General features: G+C 38.8%; 1 protein-coding gene across 9 annotated transcripts in view; it reads right to left on the reverse strand.

The window, feature by feature from the left end:
• Positions 1–3780: 3780 nt before the first annotated feature.
• Positions 3781–18296, reverse strand: part of GRIA4 (glutamate ionotropic receptor AMPA type subunit 4) — a 223838-nt gene continuing 209322 nt past the window's right edge. The window contains exons 14-17 of one of the 9 annotated variants that reach the window (XM_027677321.1): positions 13957–14071; positions 11593–11727; positions 10058–10240; positions 4810–4920 (exon numbers count right to left, since the gene is read on the reverse strand). In XM_027677321.1, the coding sequence (XP_027533122.1) occupies positions 10106–10240; positions 11593–11727; positions 13957–14071 (385 nt within the window). In that variant the 3' untranslated portion in view covers positions 4810–4920; positions 10058–10105. Of the gene's footprint in view, positions 4921–10057; positions 10241–11479; positions 11728–13940; positions 14072–18296 lie in introns of those variants that run through there. The other 8 variants (XM_027677327.1, XM_027677325.1, XM_027677323.1 and 5 more) reach the window with 8 other exon arrangements.

Here is an 18296-nt window from a genome sequence, read left to right on the forward strand (position 1 = left end):
CACCATATGCAATGATTACAACCAGTTGTATAAAGTTGTACTCCTTTCTCCAGGCTCTGTTCTCAATTGCACTGAGGCAAATTCAATTCAGAACATGTACATTCAGCTCCCAGGATAGTCTCTAGGTGAAATTCAGCAATAACAATTGGTGGTATAAAACTAATTTTGCACGAGAGCTCCTCAAACAACCCAGCAAGTCCGTACTGATTTTAACTTTAATAGGTGTTTAATAGAATACACAACCAGCGTGGGAGGGCTGAATGAGTAGAACAAAAAAACTACTAATATAACAGTGAATGTCAAAACAGGTTAGTCTTACAGTGTGATTCACACCAGCTCAGACAACACTTATTTTGCAGATGAGTCTAATATTGTTGTGAGTTTCAATGTTAATAATTGCTTTTGATTATGATGTCTCAGAGCTTTTTTTTTAATTTTTATAGATTTTAGAAGTAGATGTGTAGTGCATGTAGATTTTAATGCAGCTGTATTATATCCCTTACCCTGTAGCATAATGTTTACCCATACCCAACCCTACTATCCCATTTCATATCAATCCCTCTAAAATTCCATTAGCGTGTTTAGTCTTTTCAAGGTAGAATTGTAGAAAAACACCTTAAGGCCTCGACCAGAAGATATCACACAGACATAGCAACCTTCGAGCCCAGAACTTTGGAGGAACTCCAAGAACTGTACGTGCTGCAAAGAAGAAGATGAGGAAGAAGGCCCCCAGACCCAATTTCTGAAGGGGCATATTGGGGGGCAGAACAGGGTAGAACCAGGGGTGGACAAACTGGGATTGGATGGACCTTATTATAAAATCATAGAACCACTAACTGAGGGCGGGTGCGTGGTACGTATTCCTCTAGGCCTACAGACTCATTAAAGGACCTGCTCTCTTTATCTTATCTCATACACTAAATTGGCCTGGAGTCTTTTCTCCATGGTCTTTTAGGCAACATTTACATTGACACTGAAATTATTTTAGAACACACAAATACAGGTATTATCCAGTTTATCATTAAGATAGATAAATGAAGAGATCTATAGGAAAATGATGTGACTAAGGTCTTTTCATACTCCATGGACATCTAGTCGATGGAGGCTTGAAAACAACTCAGCTGATCAGACTAGGGGACACAATTCAGTTACTCTCCCACAGGTACTTGGTACCATTTGAGATGCCTTAGGCCATCTGAAACATCTGCCCAGGGCTTTTAGATCTAACACAGGATTCTTTCCCTTCACCAGGCTGAACAATCCCGACTGTCTCAGCCTGTCTTCACACGAGAGGTGTTCCAGCCCTGGGATCAATTTAGTGGCTCTCCCCTGGACTTGCTCTAACAAGTCCACACCTTTCCCATGCTGAGAACTCCAGAGCTAGATGCGGCACTCCAGGTGGGCTCTCACAAGAGCGGACTGGAGAGGCAGAATCACCTCCCTTGACCTGCTGGCCATGGTACTTTTGGTGCAGCCCAGGATGTTGGGATGCAAGTGCATATGACTGAGACGCATTAAGCTTCTCATCCATCAGCATTCCCAAGTCCCCAGGGCTGCTCTCTATGGTCACAGCAGTCATGCAACATCTACCCTCTTGGAATAAGACCATAGAGTAAGTTACTGTGGAGACAGCAAACCAATACCCTGATATTGCTTTCTCAACCATCTAAACTGTAAACTGTAGTCAGCTCCCTCTGCTATAACATTTTCCCATCTAGTTTCCTTTTTTCTTGTCTTTTTTTTTTTTTTTAATGTGTCTAATTATGACAGGCATCAGCAAAGTTGGAGTCTCCTCTTCACTTCATCTGACCAAGTTTTCTTTTGAGTAAAGCATTCCCTTGGCAAGGAAAAGGCTTGGAAGTTCCATGCTGTAGCTGCTGGCCCCATGCCCCTGGGTCACACCACTCCATGGACATGGTTCTCAGTGGCTGCATTGCTCATGCTGCTAAGTTCTGAATCCTTCTTGGTGGGGATCCTCAGTTGTTACTGGCAATGGACAAGTCATCTCAAAGGACTTGGGTGCCTCATTGCCATGTGGAAACCTGACTTAGGAAATTAATAATGAGCTCTATGGAGTGATATTCCTAACAGCAGTAATGGGCTGTTTACTGAAGGGGAAAAATAAATATAATCTGTTCAAGAGACAGGGGAGCATATAAGAGGATTAACACTGGAAGACAGTAAAATATCCCAGGACAGCCCTGCTCAAGTCCTGGACAGGGAAAGGATGAAGACAATCTCCTGGAAAAACAGACAGACACAGTAAAACAAAATAGACAGTATTCTTCATATTCAGTCTCTCAATCTGTTCAGCCTCTAATATGGTACTTTATGAAAAATTGAGGCAAACACTTTCTTTTTCTTAAAAAAACCCAACCACCAAAACCAAAAAAACTCAAACCCAAAACCAACTCACCCAGAAGCTGTTTTTTAAATTTAGCTGTAAAAGAAGTCTAAGAGGGGGCTTCCAGGTTTACTCAAACAAGAGATCATCCAGACAACTCACCTATCAGTCAAAGAAACAGAAAACAGTTCACGGTAACTCATGAATGTGCTAAACATGCTAGTAAAACACAGATATAAACTAGGTTTAGTGACAGTGATTCACTGTAGTGTTACACGTCTTTTTCTCTAAGACCCTGGCACACATTTTAGTCATTGTGCCTTAGGGGTAAATGTCATCTTATTTTCACGTTTGCCTGCACTGTCAAGCTCTGTATAAGAACTGGTCGCCAACAGCCTATATTAAGGTTAGTGGAAGTATCTAGGCTCTTGCTGCTGTGATTAACAGTGTGATGTTGTAAGGTCTATTTTAAGATGAAGCCATTCACTATCATTGGTTATTTCTCCCCAGCAACTATAAAGGGTCTCTAGTATTTTAAGCAAGAAGTTTGTATTTATATTGTTGATATCTCAACTGAAACTAAGGCCTGCTTTTCTACTTTGTAGCTGTCTGTATCACACAGAGGGAGTATCACCTCAGTAGTGCCTTTGGTCATCCTTTGTGGCAGTTGTTGAGAGTTGGTCATTGCTGGGCAACGCTAGGCTCCATCCAGCGCCCACACTCTGCTTTGCGAGAGCCCTGGGGGCCGAGATAAGCAGCAGCACAAGGCTTTGGTGAAGTGTAAGCCATTGAAACATGACCCCTCATGAGCCTGGCAAAATCATGAGTGCATTAGAAGCTATGATTAATTCAAGTTTTCTCTGATTTGCAGACTGGGGTCTGGCATGGAGTTGTTACCTGGTGGCAATATGCTGGATTTGGACACTACTGCCAGGTCTGGTATGGTCAAGGAGAATGACCCTCACAGAACAAACCTACTGCAACTTTGCACCTACAGACATGCCTACTCCTGTCAACATTTGGCTTTTATTCAAATGGTGGCTGCTAGTCTTTTCCTGGTGTGCCACTGATAGGCTGGATGATGAAAACTGAGGTTGCTGGGTACCAAGTAGACTGTATCTATCACATCACTCTGAAGGACTGTCATTTGTACTTTCCTGCTCCCTGGCATCCTGTCCCTTGACCTACTCAGAAGATGCTAAATGGTTCCCTAACATCTCAGATAGGGTTTTAGTGACTAGAACTAAAATATTTAGTGAATAATCATGACAATACTTTGGCTGCTTTGAGTCCCTCCTCCCTATAGACTTTAAGCACTTAAAAAATCTTAAGAACTCAGACTTTCTCTGATAAGATACTGCATCCTGTTGTAAGTAATAAACCACCTTTTCTTTTTTTCCAAGTGACATCCCTAATGATCAGAAAACAACTCAAGCTCTGTCAATATTATAAGAACATTTGTTGTTTTATTCTTTTTTGGTGGGTACAAAAACCACAGTTTCTTACACAGAACAAGATTATAAATAATATCTGTAACATGAGTGACCCGTAGTCTCTTTTGATTCTACACTGCAGACTGATGAAGTACTCTAAACATTTTATCATTTTGTTTCTTGTATTAGACAGATGCAAATCTTTTGAACACAGAATGATGGAACAAAATGAAGGTAACAGCAAACAAGAGGATGACCAACAACTTTTATAAAAAAAAATTCTCTGAATTTTATTACAGTGATGGTATTTTATATCAATTATTGCAATGATTTTTCCCTAAGATGGTTAGAAAAAAGAATTGTGTTGTCCTCTACTGAATTTACATCAGTTAAAAAGCAAGCATGTTTCAATATTCCTCTTTTTCCAAAGAAAATGTAAATAATTTCTTTATTTTTTTCACAGGATTTACATATTTATTTTTTTTTATCACAGTTTAGTGATTAATTTCTACAGCTGAACAGCTGAGTATTCTTCCATTGTATATATTGATGTTCTGGAGACACAGGTTAGCATGTTCATTGACTTCTATAGCTATTTTTCTCTCTCTCTTAAGACAAAGACCAAAATGGTGTCCTTTCTGAGCATGTTCTTCACAGTTTAATGCGCTAAATTGGCAAGTCTTATTAGTTTTAAGTCCACTCAAGTGAAATTTGTTGCTGTTAATACACCCTTCCCAGCCCCCTCCCCCCAACAAAACTAAATTATGAATTTTCCTGATATAAAATCTGAGTTTGGGTTTCCGAGCTGAGCTCATGCACACATTGTTGCTGATGATGTCTGGCGCATTTGGACGTACTTCCCTTTCTCAGCCAAATTATTGGTTCATCAATGACACTCCCATGTCGTTACAGTCTGTGCTGTGTTCCCATCAGTCACCAACACAGTTTGATTAAGGCACTCAATTATTTTTTTGGTTTTTATGGTAGGTCCGATGCAATTACAGCCAATCCTGAACTTTGTCTAATTGCAGCTCCAGTATGCACGGCCTTCGGGCAGTCGGGAGTCAATACACGTCCGTTTTCTCCCACACTCCCTGTGATGGATAATCTGGCTTTGTTTCTTATGGCTTCAGAAAAGGTAAGCTGGGTTTGAAGAAAAAGCAGAAAAGAGGAAAGTGTTATAAAGTTTCCGTCCTTCAACTAACCAGAACACAGCAAACACCAAAATATTAAATTTTAGACATCTGCATTTTTTATGTTAACATTAAATATAAAAATAGTAATAATTATAAATAATAATAAATAGCATTTAAGTCTACTGAGGAAAAAAGACTAGCAATTCTGAGGGTAAATTTCATTACAATAAATCATTAATGATTTAAATATAAAATCTCAATTTGATAATGAAATTAACTGACAAGGCAATACCTTCATCTAAACTTCTTCAAACTATGTTTACATACAGTGAAAAGGTTTTTATGAACCTGACAGCATTGGCATCTGTGAATAAAGTCATGCACAGGTGTTTATAGGCTTAGACCTTCAACTAGGAATGTCAACATAAAATCTAACTACTGAAAATAATTTATAAATTGCAATAGCTGGATCATCTATCTTTGTGGCAATTCCGTGGTTCGAATCTAAAGAAATTATTACTTCTTTTCACAATGCACATATTTAGTATCAGGAAATCTGAGAACTGTCCTCAAATCTCTTTCAGATATATATATTTCCCTACAACTAGAGAAGGTGGGAACTTTCAAAGGAAATGTAATGTATTGAAAGAAAATGCAGTTTTCTACATTGTCTAAATTTTCCACAAGAAGGTTTAAATTGTTTTACTTTAAAATCTTTACTTTTAGATAAATCAGAATAAAATATCTTGTTTAGTGATTAAATTACTCAAGCAAAAAATTTGGATTTGTTTAAAGATTTGTAGTTATGCTATCTAAGTTATCCAAAAATTAGTAACCTAATCTAATAGAGCATTCTCATGTGTTAATAGAAAAAGCCAAGATGACTAGTTTAGAGTAAATGATTTCCAGATGACTAAAATTATGGGAGGTGTCTAAGCTGAAACAATGCAGCAAGGACACTTGAAACAATAGGCACCCAAATTATGCTACATTGAAAGAGATTTCAGAGATAACCATGTTAAGATATTAGTCGGGAAATCTGACTTCTAGTCAGCAGAAGCTATAGTCTAAGAAACTAACCCATGTACATGGTGTGCAGGGATGCAGTCTGAAATACCAATTGGAAAAAAACAGAGACAGGAGGGTGCATTCACATAGGAGCAAAGGGATGACAAACATCATAATATCATTTTATTTGCCTTATTCTTGATCTCTGCATTTCAAACTTTATCCCTCTGAGCCCAGTTTCTCCTTCTCAGGTAGCAGTGAAATTCTGAGCTGGTGTTTGATATGTGAATTTCATTTTATATATGAGTGCATGTGTATAGGGATAGGGAGAGTCCTTAAAGCTCCCAAACATTTCCACTGCTTCTGGTGCACCTCTATGGAAATGCACCAGTCTAATGTTGCATTGCTCTCAGCAGCTCCTTCAAAAGGAGTTATCAAAAATACAGTGACTGTTATGGCACAGCTGGGGTTTGGATATAAAAGTAATTTTCCAAATCAATTACCCTAAAAGCTTCAGCCCTCGCAAGTAATCTGTATTCAGAAAAAAGGCCTCAGTTTACAGAGGGCATTATGGCATTCCCTTTATGTAGAAAAACCTTGGCTTTGGTAATTGTCAATTGCAATGCCCAAAGTCACCCTTTGAAAAGTTTCCCTGCTGCCACTGTACTTGGTGACAGGAACTGTTAACAAACATATGTTGACCTCAAACAATACCCAGATACAAAAAGGGCAGCAGAGGTAATGAGGGAGTGGGAACCTGGACCTATACAGTACCAAAAACTTCAACTACTTCCCAGCAGCAAATAAAAATCTCTGCATTTGCAAAGCACAGACACAATGCAATGTGGTGTAGAACCAAATACTGCATGTCCAGAGTCCCATTGCAAATGGATGTTGAGGACTGGCAACTGTCTGTAGAAGTGCAGAGAACATGTTTTGGTCAATGGCAAGAAAAAAAACAAAGGGGCTTTAGTTTGGGGGAAGGGTGAGAGTCCAAACCAGATCAGAAAGCAAACTTGGGTGCAAAAGAGACAGCTTACTCCAGATGTGCTAAATTTCCCAGAAAGTCATCATTATGTACCAGAGTCTCTCCACCATGTTGATCAGCTATCTGTTCATGGCCATTCAGAGTTTGCCACTGGGAAATCTAAGTGGGAGCACAGATTTATAGGGGTATATGAGTTGTGTGTAACTGTGGTTTAGTAGCTCAGTCTATATAGCTTTCTGGCCATTGACAACACACTCAGGACAGAAAGACAATAAAAAGGATCCCACAAAAAAAAAAAAAATTAAATGAGAATAACAGTTTCTCAGCAGCTTTCCACAGAAGAGCAGAAAAACTGCAAGAAAATAACTCTTCTCCTCTCACGGCAGAGATAACAACAGCTCAGCAACATGCCACAGAAACAACTCAGACAATTACAAAGCCAGGAAGAGCAGGTCAAACTTGTACTTGGGACAGTGCCACAAAGCCAAGTAACCAGATAAGCTTCTGCTTTGTAATTTAAACTATGCTATAGGTAACAAGCCAGGCTAATACTCTGCTTAATTGTTCTGCTACAATTTCAGATTTATGGCCTGGCTGCAGAAACAGTTTCTGGAGCAGCTGGGATTAGAGGGAAAAGTCCTGGTATTTACTGTGAATATTACCCAAACTGTGAAAGTCTCTTAGCAGTAACTGTATGCAGTTAATAGTGATAATGTATTTTCAAATTTGTCATTAGTTTTGATTAAATTAGTTGTGAAATTAATAATGTGAAAACACTGACTGCCTTGTTCCTAATGGGAGATGGGAATTTAGGAAACTGATATCCTCAGTGTATGTAATACAAATATCCTAGCCTGTGTGGGTTCTTTTGTCATTTACACTCCTCTAGTACCTGGGTCACATGGAGGTGTCTTTGGCACAAATAGCTAAGATGAACTTTTAATGGATTTTTCTGTCTTGACTTTGAAATTAAAAGTATACAAGTCAAAATAAGCGCACTACACATTTACTGAGCCATCCTGTAGCACGTCACCTTTTTTTGTAGTTAATTGTAATAATAATTTTTTTCATTGATTTTTGTAGTTTTGTAATTAATTTCAGTTGTTAGTTATAAACAATAGCATAGGATAGGAGAGCAAGAGAAGACAGCTGAGCTGGAAGCTGGTTCCTGAGCTTCATGGCCCACTGAGGCAGCCACAGAGAGGAGGTGGTGGTGGCTGGCTGGATAATGGGATAATCCCTTCAAAAACCTGTGGGTTTGGGGTAAGGAACTCAGTATAGGGTTTTGCCCTAGAGCAGCTGGAGAGAGGGATGTTAGGGTCTGCACTGTTCTCGGCATCAGCTCCACTTGTATACTAAGGGCTTACTATGGATACACAAAAATGGAAAACTGCTGACCCAGGGAATAGGAAGGGCTTGTTCCCTCCTTAAGTAAACTTCCTTCTCCGCCTTCAGCAGATTCAACAGCCTATCATCTCTTTTGAATGTCTCTATGCCACACATAGAGATTAGTCCTTTATCATATAGACCAGTCCATACATACGGACTAGCCCTTCATTTTCTGCTGCCTCGCAGGCAGGTGAATTCCCCTGGAGTAACTCATGTTTGACTGGATGAAACTAAAATAAAAAAAACCCATGGTAATGAATATTAATAGAGGATTATTTAAGCTATTTTAAATTAGTTTAAAACATATACCATTAAAGCCATTTGATGTTAGCTTAAAAAGTCAGCATGTTGGTTACTCATGCAGGTTAGAACCACCAAGCATCTTTCCATATTAGCAAGTTTTAGTCCTAATACGATCTCCTTACTCCTTGGATAAATAAATATATTGAAAGTTTCAAAATGCAGCAGATAGACATATTTCTGCAGAAATATGTGCAACCAGTTTTGTGGGCTCTGTACTGCCGCCAGCTAAACAGGGGTTTATGACTAGCACATGTACGAACAACAGATGGCATAGTCATCCTGTGCAGAGTGCAGCACACAGGTACCCCTCACTGCCTCCGTGGCAAGGGGAGGATGACTGGACCTTGGCAGTCTTCCACATATGAGCATAAGTATTTTTATAAGAAGTCCACCTGACATTTTTCAGGTAAATATTACATCAAATAAGCAGAATGAAGAATTTCAGAAGTCTGTGAATATTTGCTCAAAATCCTAGTGATTTGTTTGTGAATTTTAAAAGTCTGCACCCTAAAATGTTTTCAAGTGACTATTAGAAGTTTTGACTGACCCAAACATGAATTTTTAATTTAAAAATATGCAAAAAGATTCTTGTATCTTTTTTCTATCCTTTTAAATGTAGTTTTCCTATAAGAATTAATCTCTATGTTGCAAGAAGTCTCATGGAAATCCAAGCTTTAAAGAAAGCCGATCTTTCCTTAAAAATGATCTTTTCTTAAAAAATAAAACTCAGTTAGCTCTATTTTTTTTATTATAAGAAAAACTAAGGCTAAAAAAAATTCTACAAGTATAATCATAGTGTCGCACTTAAATCACAGATCTGTGTGGGAACTGTGAGGATTGTCAAGTCATGCCATGTTTAGTGTGCACAGACAGTTTGGGTCAGGTCAGTATTTGAATGAAAGCTTAATTCTTTTGTTCGCTTTCTTTAAGACTATGTTTTGAATGTATTGCATTCTGTAAACTTGATAAGGAATATATTTTCTAGGACTCTTACTTTTATACCAGCCTCGGGACACTCTCAGTTGTGAGTACATCACTAAACAATGTAAAGGAAAAAGCACTCTTCATTTGCATTTTGCACAATTACTTGCACAGGATTACTTCTTTTTAAGACCGCTATTACTGACAGTAGGGAGTGAACTTGGGAGATTAAAGTTAGCATCTGGAAGTCTTGATTCCCAATTCACAGTAATGAGCACTGGCCTATACCCTTGGAGTCCTCTTGACACCTACTCTGGCTCACATTTTCTCTAGTGAACAAAGTGCACACCTAACACTTTTTTTTTTTTTTTTTTACATGGGGAAATTTGGCAGCTCTGTTAGGATTAAAATATACCCAGGGTCATGACTTCTTCTACAACAGGGAACAAAAGAAAACTACACAGTAACAGTATGTTTGGGACAACTTCCCAGCCAGCGTACACCAAGCCCCCTCCCTCGCCCCCCGAGAACCCACCTATTCCTCGCAGCGCTCCAGCTATCATGCTCAAACACCATTCTCTGCTCACTCTGTGTTTGCTCTGTACTGTATGGTTCGGTATTGTACCGGCTGTGCCTTTAGGCTGTAAGCTCCTCGGGACAGGGACCTGTTATGTGTTTGGCACACTTCACCTATTGTACAGCGCCGTGTACTCCAGCGCTATATAAATAATAAATAAAAAATGATAATTTTATCTCCAGTTGTTTCCTACAATTTTTTTTTCTAGGTGGCAACATAAGTATTATATTCTTCGTCTCGTTTCCCTAAATCTGTGATTCTTACTTCCACTATAAGGATGGCTCAGTGATTTCAGGAAAATGTAGCTCAAGTTTTCTGTTAACAGAGGAGACATGTGGCTTGCTATTTGCAAGGGCAAGGGAGCTCTAGGTAGCATAACAGGGTAGGGTCCTAGCTGCACATTCATGTATAAAGCAGCCCATATAGTTTGGGAGCTATGTAAAAGTTATATTTAGCAGCTCAATTTGCTGCTACGTGCCATTTCCAAAGGTCAGAGAGTTATTTGTCTAATCATTAGCTGGCAAGATATTCACTGTGCAGATGAAAGCAACTACATTAGTAAACCACCCCTGCATGCCTACTCAGGAGAGCTATGCAGGATGCAGCTTGGCAGCATCAGTTGTTCAGCCTCCAAAATGACTGTATGAATACCTAAAATGTACTAGTCTTGACCTAAGTAAGGGGTATGTTACTGAAAGCTGAGGACAATAATCAAGGTCTATCCACTGGTTAGTGACTTTATGTGACTCTTAAGAGTGGGCAAAGGTTGACCTGAAGCAGGATATTGTGAAAAAAAAAGTGCCACACAATTAGCATAAAACATGTATCAAAGGGAGGTTGAAGGGACATGGAGGGGAGGAAGGAGAGAAGGTAAAACAACATTTAGACTTCTTGTAACAGTGCCTTTTCTTCTATTACATTAACTATGGTTCAGTGATATTGACTATCCTAAATCTTGATTATAATGAAGTTCCAGTTAGGGCCAACATCAAATAATACAAGCTTCCAGCAATTTGTCACTAGTAGAGTGCAAACCTTTGGCAAAACAGACTACCCAATCAAGCACTTAAACACTGGCCCTCTGGATATATACTTTCTGATTTCAAATAGTTGTCATCTTTCAACTGATTAAACAACTTTGAGCTGTTCAAAATATATTTTTCATGTTAAAAATTCCTTGCAATGCAGATGTCTATTAGCAACATAGAATAATATACTGTACATCTGCAGCCAAAAGAACTGAACCACTTTGCACTGAAATTTTCCAAAATATAAAGAATATAAAGCTCTGTTCAGAAGCAAGCACCACTAGACAGACATGTCACAACACTGCGTTACAAGATGCATCACCCACTCGCTGTAGTAGGCCCTAAATCCTACCCCTAAATTTTAATACTTTCGGTTCCATATACGTTGTAACCTTCTCTATAAGTTGCTAAATTCTGGGTATTCTGCGAGGAAGTTGGGTTAAAAGTCTGTGCACTCTTTGCCACCTTCATTCGTTTCGCCTCTGCCCTGGACTTGTAACAGAACTCTATCAAAGCCACCAGCATTGCCAAGCCCAAGCCTCCAACCAGAATGTAGAAGACTCCAGCAACGTTGCTGAGACTCAAGGCACTCGTCTTGTCCTGGGAAAACAGAAGTGACACAGTTAACCCTGGAAAACACATGCCCAGAAGCACAAGCCACACATTAAAACATTGGAAATGGAAATTAATAACATTGTTTAGCTGAAATTTAACAACAGTTGTCTACACACTTTCCCAAAATTTGACCTATCTGGATCTATAAAATATATTTTAAGCAACTGTTTTCCCTGGTTGGCATAAAAAATATTACAAGTTTATTGCCAACATATCAGGATGTCATTGCTTGCTTACTGCAAAGCATTGCTTCCATTAAGTGGAGAATTAGGCAATGACATGTCTAGCTCTCTTTAGGGGACATTTCAGCACTGATATGAAACTGCATTTATGTAAAGCTCTTCAGAAGCCTTGGAATCCAGAAATCCATTTATATCAGACAAGACTCTGCTTGATCTTTACAAAAAACAGTAATTGTACTTGTGGTAGGCATTGCTGTTAATTTAAAAGATCCAGACTGAGCTTCTGATACTTAAATGACAGGTGAAAAAAACATGTGAGGCCTAATTTCTTTCTTTGAACAAACACTTCCTCTGACAGTGCACACTGTACCATACACATTGTGATATATTTGCCTCTTACCTATTATTGTATATTGGTTTTTTTTACTTAGATACAGTTCTGGAACATGCCCATGGACTACTAAGGCTCAATAAAAGTATACATCTAAATAGCAATTTATAAAATGTTACAAATTAGTGATAATTTAGATAAGTGAGAGCTTTCTTTAACAAATTATTAAATATCTAGAATTTTACAAACAATTGCCTTCTTGGATGTATTTACTACTATTTCTCTATACTTCACTGCTGCGTTATGAATCACATTTTTTTGACTTGAAATCCCTGTGCATTTTTAGCATAGTTCTCAAGGAACTCTCTCAGGACTGACTCCATATGCTACATTGTGTGCCTTAAGATACTTATAAAGCTTTATTCTTATGCAGACTATATAATCTTTAGCTAAAGTAAGGAGAGTACTTAAATTCTGATTGTAATCTCTATGAAATTTTAATTTATGAAGAATGCAAAAAATTTGGATATTTAATTTAAGGAGGCACTATTTATTGCACAATCAGTAGATTAGCACAGTAACATTTTCCATGGATATACAGAGGTGATTGGGGCTTATATATGTGTTCTGCTTTGTCTGTCTTTTTAACTGGCTAAGAGGAGTCCAAATATCTTGGAGATGGCTGTTCCTCTGGTGGCAATTACTAACACTGTGCTTGCAAACAAAGAGGAAACAGGACTGAGAAAGAGTTGCCCTAATGTGGGTGGTGGGTTGAGGCTTTCTCAGCTGTCATTTATGGGTACTCTGTTATCCTCTTAACTGGTTTTCACTCCTTTCTTCAAAGCACTTGCCAGAAAAAGCAATATGTGTTGAACGCTTGCTTCCCACACTACTTTTATCTGAGTAACTCTCAGGACGTGCAGGCAGCAAGCAGCAGGGCCCGTCACTCTTTCATTTTAGCTGTGGCTGCATGGGCTGACACTGAGTCAGTCACCGTGAAGAAATGCCAGATTTTCCAAATTGAGGGCTGGAACTGACTGTGGTGCTTCCCAGCCACCAGAAAATACCTGCTTCCAGGTCTGTTCCCAAACAGAGAGAAATAGAAGAGGCTCCACTCCCTGGAGCTGTCAGTATTACTGTTTGGGAATGGATTAGGATGAACACTGGTAGCTGTAGAAAGTGATTAATTATTGAAGTCTTTCACTTCAAAGCTCAAGTCCTCCTTAGCTCCTCAAGCAGCCAGGGCCATTCCCAAAGGCAACCAGACACCATCTTCCTGGGCAGCAGTGAAAGGCAATGCTTTCCGCTAGCATTTCTCCTTTACAGAAAAATGCTGAGGTAGGCCACCTCCAAAAGAAGATGTGAAGGGACATTTCCTAAATAGTCAATGGGAAAAGTCCATCCCCTCCAGGCAGGAAGGAAACAACTAATCCAGCCTGCCTCTCCCAAATGCAAAAAACTTTCCTTGTATTTCTTCAAGGAGATGCTCTGAACATGTAGGATGATGTTTGGTGATCTATATCACTGAAGACTTTAAAATGCAATAGTGCTTCCTTAAATTAAAGTGAGACCCCCATCAATATGGGCCAAAGCTAATTTGTTCTGTCTACAGCTGCTTATTTTATTACTAAGTCATTTTGTTTATTACTTCCTCTACCGCTTTGTGAACACGATAGTAGGTCCCGAACTGTAGCGACTGACCTTACTTCCAGAGTCCTTGGGTCCACATTCACCTTTATCGTACCACCATTTGTTTTTCAGCTTGTCTAAGACGCCTGCCTCACTGAGTTTCAAAACGGCAAGGTTTACAGGAGTTCTTCACGTGGAAAATAACATAAATAACATTATATATGTTATTTTATGTTATTCAAGTAAAACTACATAGAATCGCATTGCAAAGTGACAGAGCAGAGGCCACAGTGGGTGCTATGTCATGTACTGTTGGCCCAGGTTTAGAGACAGACATATGACCGGGACCTGCTCCATCGCTTTAGGTAACAGGCACATACTGCTGGGGAAAATTTGTAAATAAATAGTATGCAATTACTGTGAACCCAAAACTATTGGCTTAGACATATTAACAACATACCCTTCAGAGATATATGTAATACAAGTGGATATAAGACTTAAGAAACATTAATTTGTGTTCCTTGCTTTCAATCTATTCTTAGTTTGTATGCATACAAACTAATAATATGATTTGACTGTAGGTATTTCATTTACTGCCCTCAAAATTATCCTGGCAAGAAAAGAAGATGCTTCATGTAATTTTCTGCCCATAAACACTTGGCATAGCCTTGTAATAGGTCTGCATGCAATGAACTCAGAGGGAGAGCTACAATGATACCCTTATCTTTAGCTAAGAACACGACAGTGAGGCTTTGATTTTCATTTCCTGTTTCAACGCTATTTTAAAATTCAAAGTTTTTCCTTAAATCTCACTTATTCACATCAGTATTTAAAGGGTCCTAGGTTGATGATAAATTTCTACTTGGAATAGCTTCTTTTACTGGTGATATTTGCTGTGGGTGATGTAATAGAGTTAAATAATGAAATGAAAGATAATTTGATGCCTCAAAGTTATGAACTGCCTGGGATTTACACTGAAGTTACTTAAACTCAGTGAATAATCTCAGAGTATTATGGTAATGCCCCACTTCATGCAGTTCTACCAGTTTATTTTTTAAAAATCTATGAAATTTATTAACAGACTTACTTCATGTACTTTCCACTTTGAATCATTGTCCAATTCTTAATGTGGTAGCCTATGGATATCTATTTATGTGCAGATGTGCATGCAAATACAAAATATATCAGAGAAGTAGGTAGATAAACAGAAATGGCATGTGATAGATAGCCTTCTGGTGATGGTATATGACATGGGACCTGATCCTGTGTGTGCCAGCAGATTCCTACGGGAAAATTAATCTCTTATAACGTGACATAATCCATTACTAAAATGTTAACTCATGAATTCAAGGCTTAATAAATAAACAGTGCAAACATTAATTAGTATAGTGTAACTGAACCTTCTAAGATAGTTACCATTGAAGAGAAAGGGGCTTGTTACACTCTATAACAACTTTAACTGGAAATCCCCAAGTGCTTATGTATTAATATATTTGTGCATGTTTGTATATATATTTAAAACATAAATAACTGCTGCTGAACCCTGTAAACTATTCTTAGCTTTAGGGATCCTGTCTCTTCATACATTCTGGTTATTCCTTGTGTATGTACCTAAAGGGGGGATTCACCTCACCTGAGTTTTTTCACCTCTAAATTATGCCCCAAGCTTTGTCTGTCTGTACCGACCTCCCTGTAGTTAAGTGGAAAAGGTAGGTACCTCCAAATGGTGGGCTTAGATTACTTTTAACAAAGGATGATGTTGAGATGCCCATCTCCTCATTTACTCTTGAGGAATTTTACTTTTGACAGCCACAGTTGTGTGAGAAGATTTCCCAGGTACTCTCAAGTGATCCCTCTAAGCAAAGTAATAGCTTCATCCACTTTCCAAATCCCACACATTTAATTCATATGGAATACTCTGCTTCTAGAACTGAAAATGCCCATTTCTCACTCTTTTCCAGTATTCAAACTTATATTTTGCCTTCAGGCTTCTTGGCAGCAGGCTGTGCAGGTTGACAGTGGAATATGAGAGTCCCACAGCTGTGAAACGAGTGGGTAGCAGCTTGGGTTGCTGGCAAGTTGCCTGTCAACACGATCCTCTGTTTGCTTCTAGTACAAGTGCAAAATAATTTATATTATTTGGCTAGCTATCATCTGTAACATGTCATGCACTGGCACTGAGCCACATTTTAGTGCTCCTAAATCCCATCAGCGTAACAGGGCTGGTTATGACAAATACAAGGAGCATACAGGTACTGTTCTCACTTGGAAAATCAGAAGCCTGTAGAGTTGTTGCAGATTAAATGGATTGAAATGATAACTAGGACTAGATATAAACCATCAAGACCAGCAGCAAGGTGGGAACGTGTCAGAAAACAGATGCTTGTCCTTTGCGTGTTTTTGTTTCAGCATTAACAGTTTAGGCATATAAAGCCCGAATCAGGCAGGGACTTTTTTCTTCTTTGCAACTGCAGTTCCTTCTGCATTGTTTCTGCAAGGAAGTTCTCAGGTTTTCCTTTATGAAAAACAATCAATTTCACACTTGAAATTCCCATGCTATCCTCACTATATAACTGAACTCAATGGCAATGGCCAGCACGGATGAGGCAATTCCCACTTTTCACTGGAATACAGCCAGCGATGTGACTGAGGCCAGGCCCTTGTTTCTCCTCTCCACGAATTTTGTTGCAAAACTTTCTGAATGAAGGCACTGTAGAAGCTTAGAGAAGCCTGTCCTCTGCCCCTCACTTTCTCATCTGTGCTAGCAAGTCTGTGTGGTGTGTCCTTTGCATCTGCCCTCAGACAGTCCCAGCTGTGATGAGGGAGAAGCTCTCCAAGCAAAATTTAAAATTGTGCATTCAAAATATTTTAAAATATTTTACACTTTCAAAACAGGATTTTGTCCTAATTTAAATCAGTCAGCTGTGATGGGAAATGTATATTGTCCAGTATGAGAAGCTCAGACTAAGGGGCTGCAGAGTGGAAAAGGAAGATTTTTGCTTATGCTATTCAGAATGGCAACATAAATACCTTTTTGCAATCACAGTAAGTGATTGCAGATGTAGTGAATTTTAATGTACTTTAGGCTTTGTTTTGTTTGTTTTTTTTCATTTTAGTAGATTTTCAACAGCTCTCATGGGAGATGCATGCCCAAATCACCTTGGTTCTCAGGGTTAATCACTTACAGCTTGTTACTACATTGATTACACAATCAGTTGGTGAATAGTCCCACTGATACTAAAAGGGCCAGAAACTAAAAATCAGTAAGGCTTGCTGTATGTGAACAAGAGTAATGTACTGACTGAAGTTATATCCACGGGATAAATCCAGCATTTTTAATTAAATTTCCCATCAAGTTCAGTATTGTTTACTTAATATAGCAATGGGAAATTACTTTACATTTGGGTTTTGTTCAAGTTATTTAGTGATTCCTGAATTACTAACATTGGGCTAAACTTTCAACTAGAGTTTAACTAGCACAGTTTGTGAAAATCAGTGTAGTTTTTCCAATGTACAGCTGTTGAATCTCTGCTGTTATATATAAAGAGGATCCATCTGCCTGAAATTCATGTAAGGATAATATATAAGAAATAATAACTAAAACTACCCTTTATCTATGGAGAAGAATTTTCCCCCTGTAGCCATAGTGCAAAACTGTTGTGTGACAGCACAGGAGACCTTGTTCTTCACCCATGTGTTGAAGTTGCTGTTGGCACAGCTCAACCTGGGCACAGGGACACTGATCTTCTACCTTTTCATCATGTTCCCAGCCCTTCTACCTCCTCTCTTGGCTTCTTACTCATTTCCTCCTCTCCTATCATCAATCACTTGCTGTTGGAAGGGCTGTTTTTCAAGAGCCTCAGGCTGGATCTTGAGCCAGCAACATCAGCAAAATCACAGAGCTTTAAAACGGCATTAATGAAGTTGTGAGCTAGCTGCATTCAGGACAACAAATGGGTAATTATAGCATTTAAATCACATTATTGAGTGATTGTGAAACCAATATAGAATTCTAGTAGACAGAGAATTTAAAATGCAATCATGACTATGCTTTAGGAGCATTTTCATTACCCACTCATGGCTGAGCCATTAATTAAGTGTAAGGTCAGTCTCATCCGCTGAAGGAAAAAAACAATGGCTCCCATGTTCTCCTGAGGGCTGCCAGCAGAGTCTGGAGAAGATCTTTATCAGCACAGCTTCCTTCCACTCACACTTTTATAAAAAAAATGGAGCAGAGTGGTGAAAATTGTGTTTCAGTACCTTCCCATGCACTACATGAAATGATGATGGCATACAGTTAGGATCTGAAGTAATACTTTGAAAAGCACTCAAATGACTTGGAGACCTCAGTTTTATCTTCAACCATGAACCGATTAATGAGGTCACTAGACCACAGGTGGTTCACACCTGGC

The sequence above is a fragment of the Neopelma chrysocephalum genome, unplaced genomic scaffold, assembly GCF_003984885.1.
Source record: "Neopelma chrysocephalum unplaced genomic scaffold, ASM398488v2 Primary Assembly neopelma1_43, whole genome shotgun sequence".
Lineage (NCBI taxonomy): Eukaryota > Metazoa > Chordata > Aves > Passeriformes > Pipridae > Neopelma > Neopelma chrysocephalum.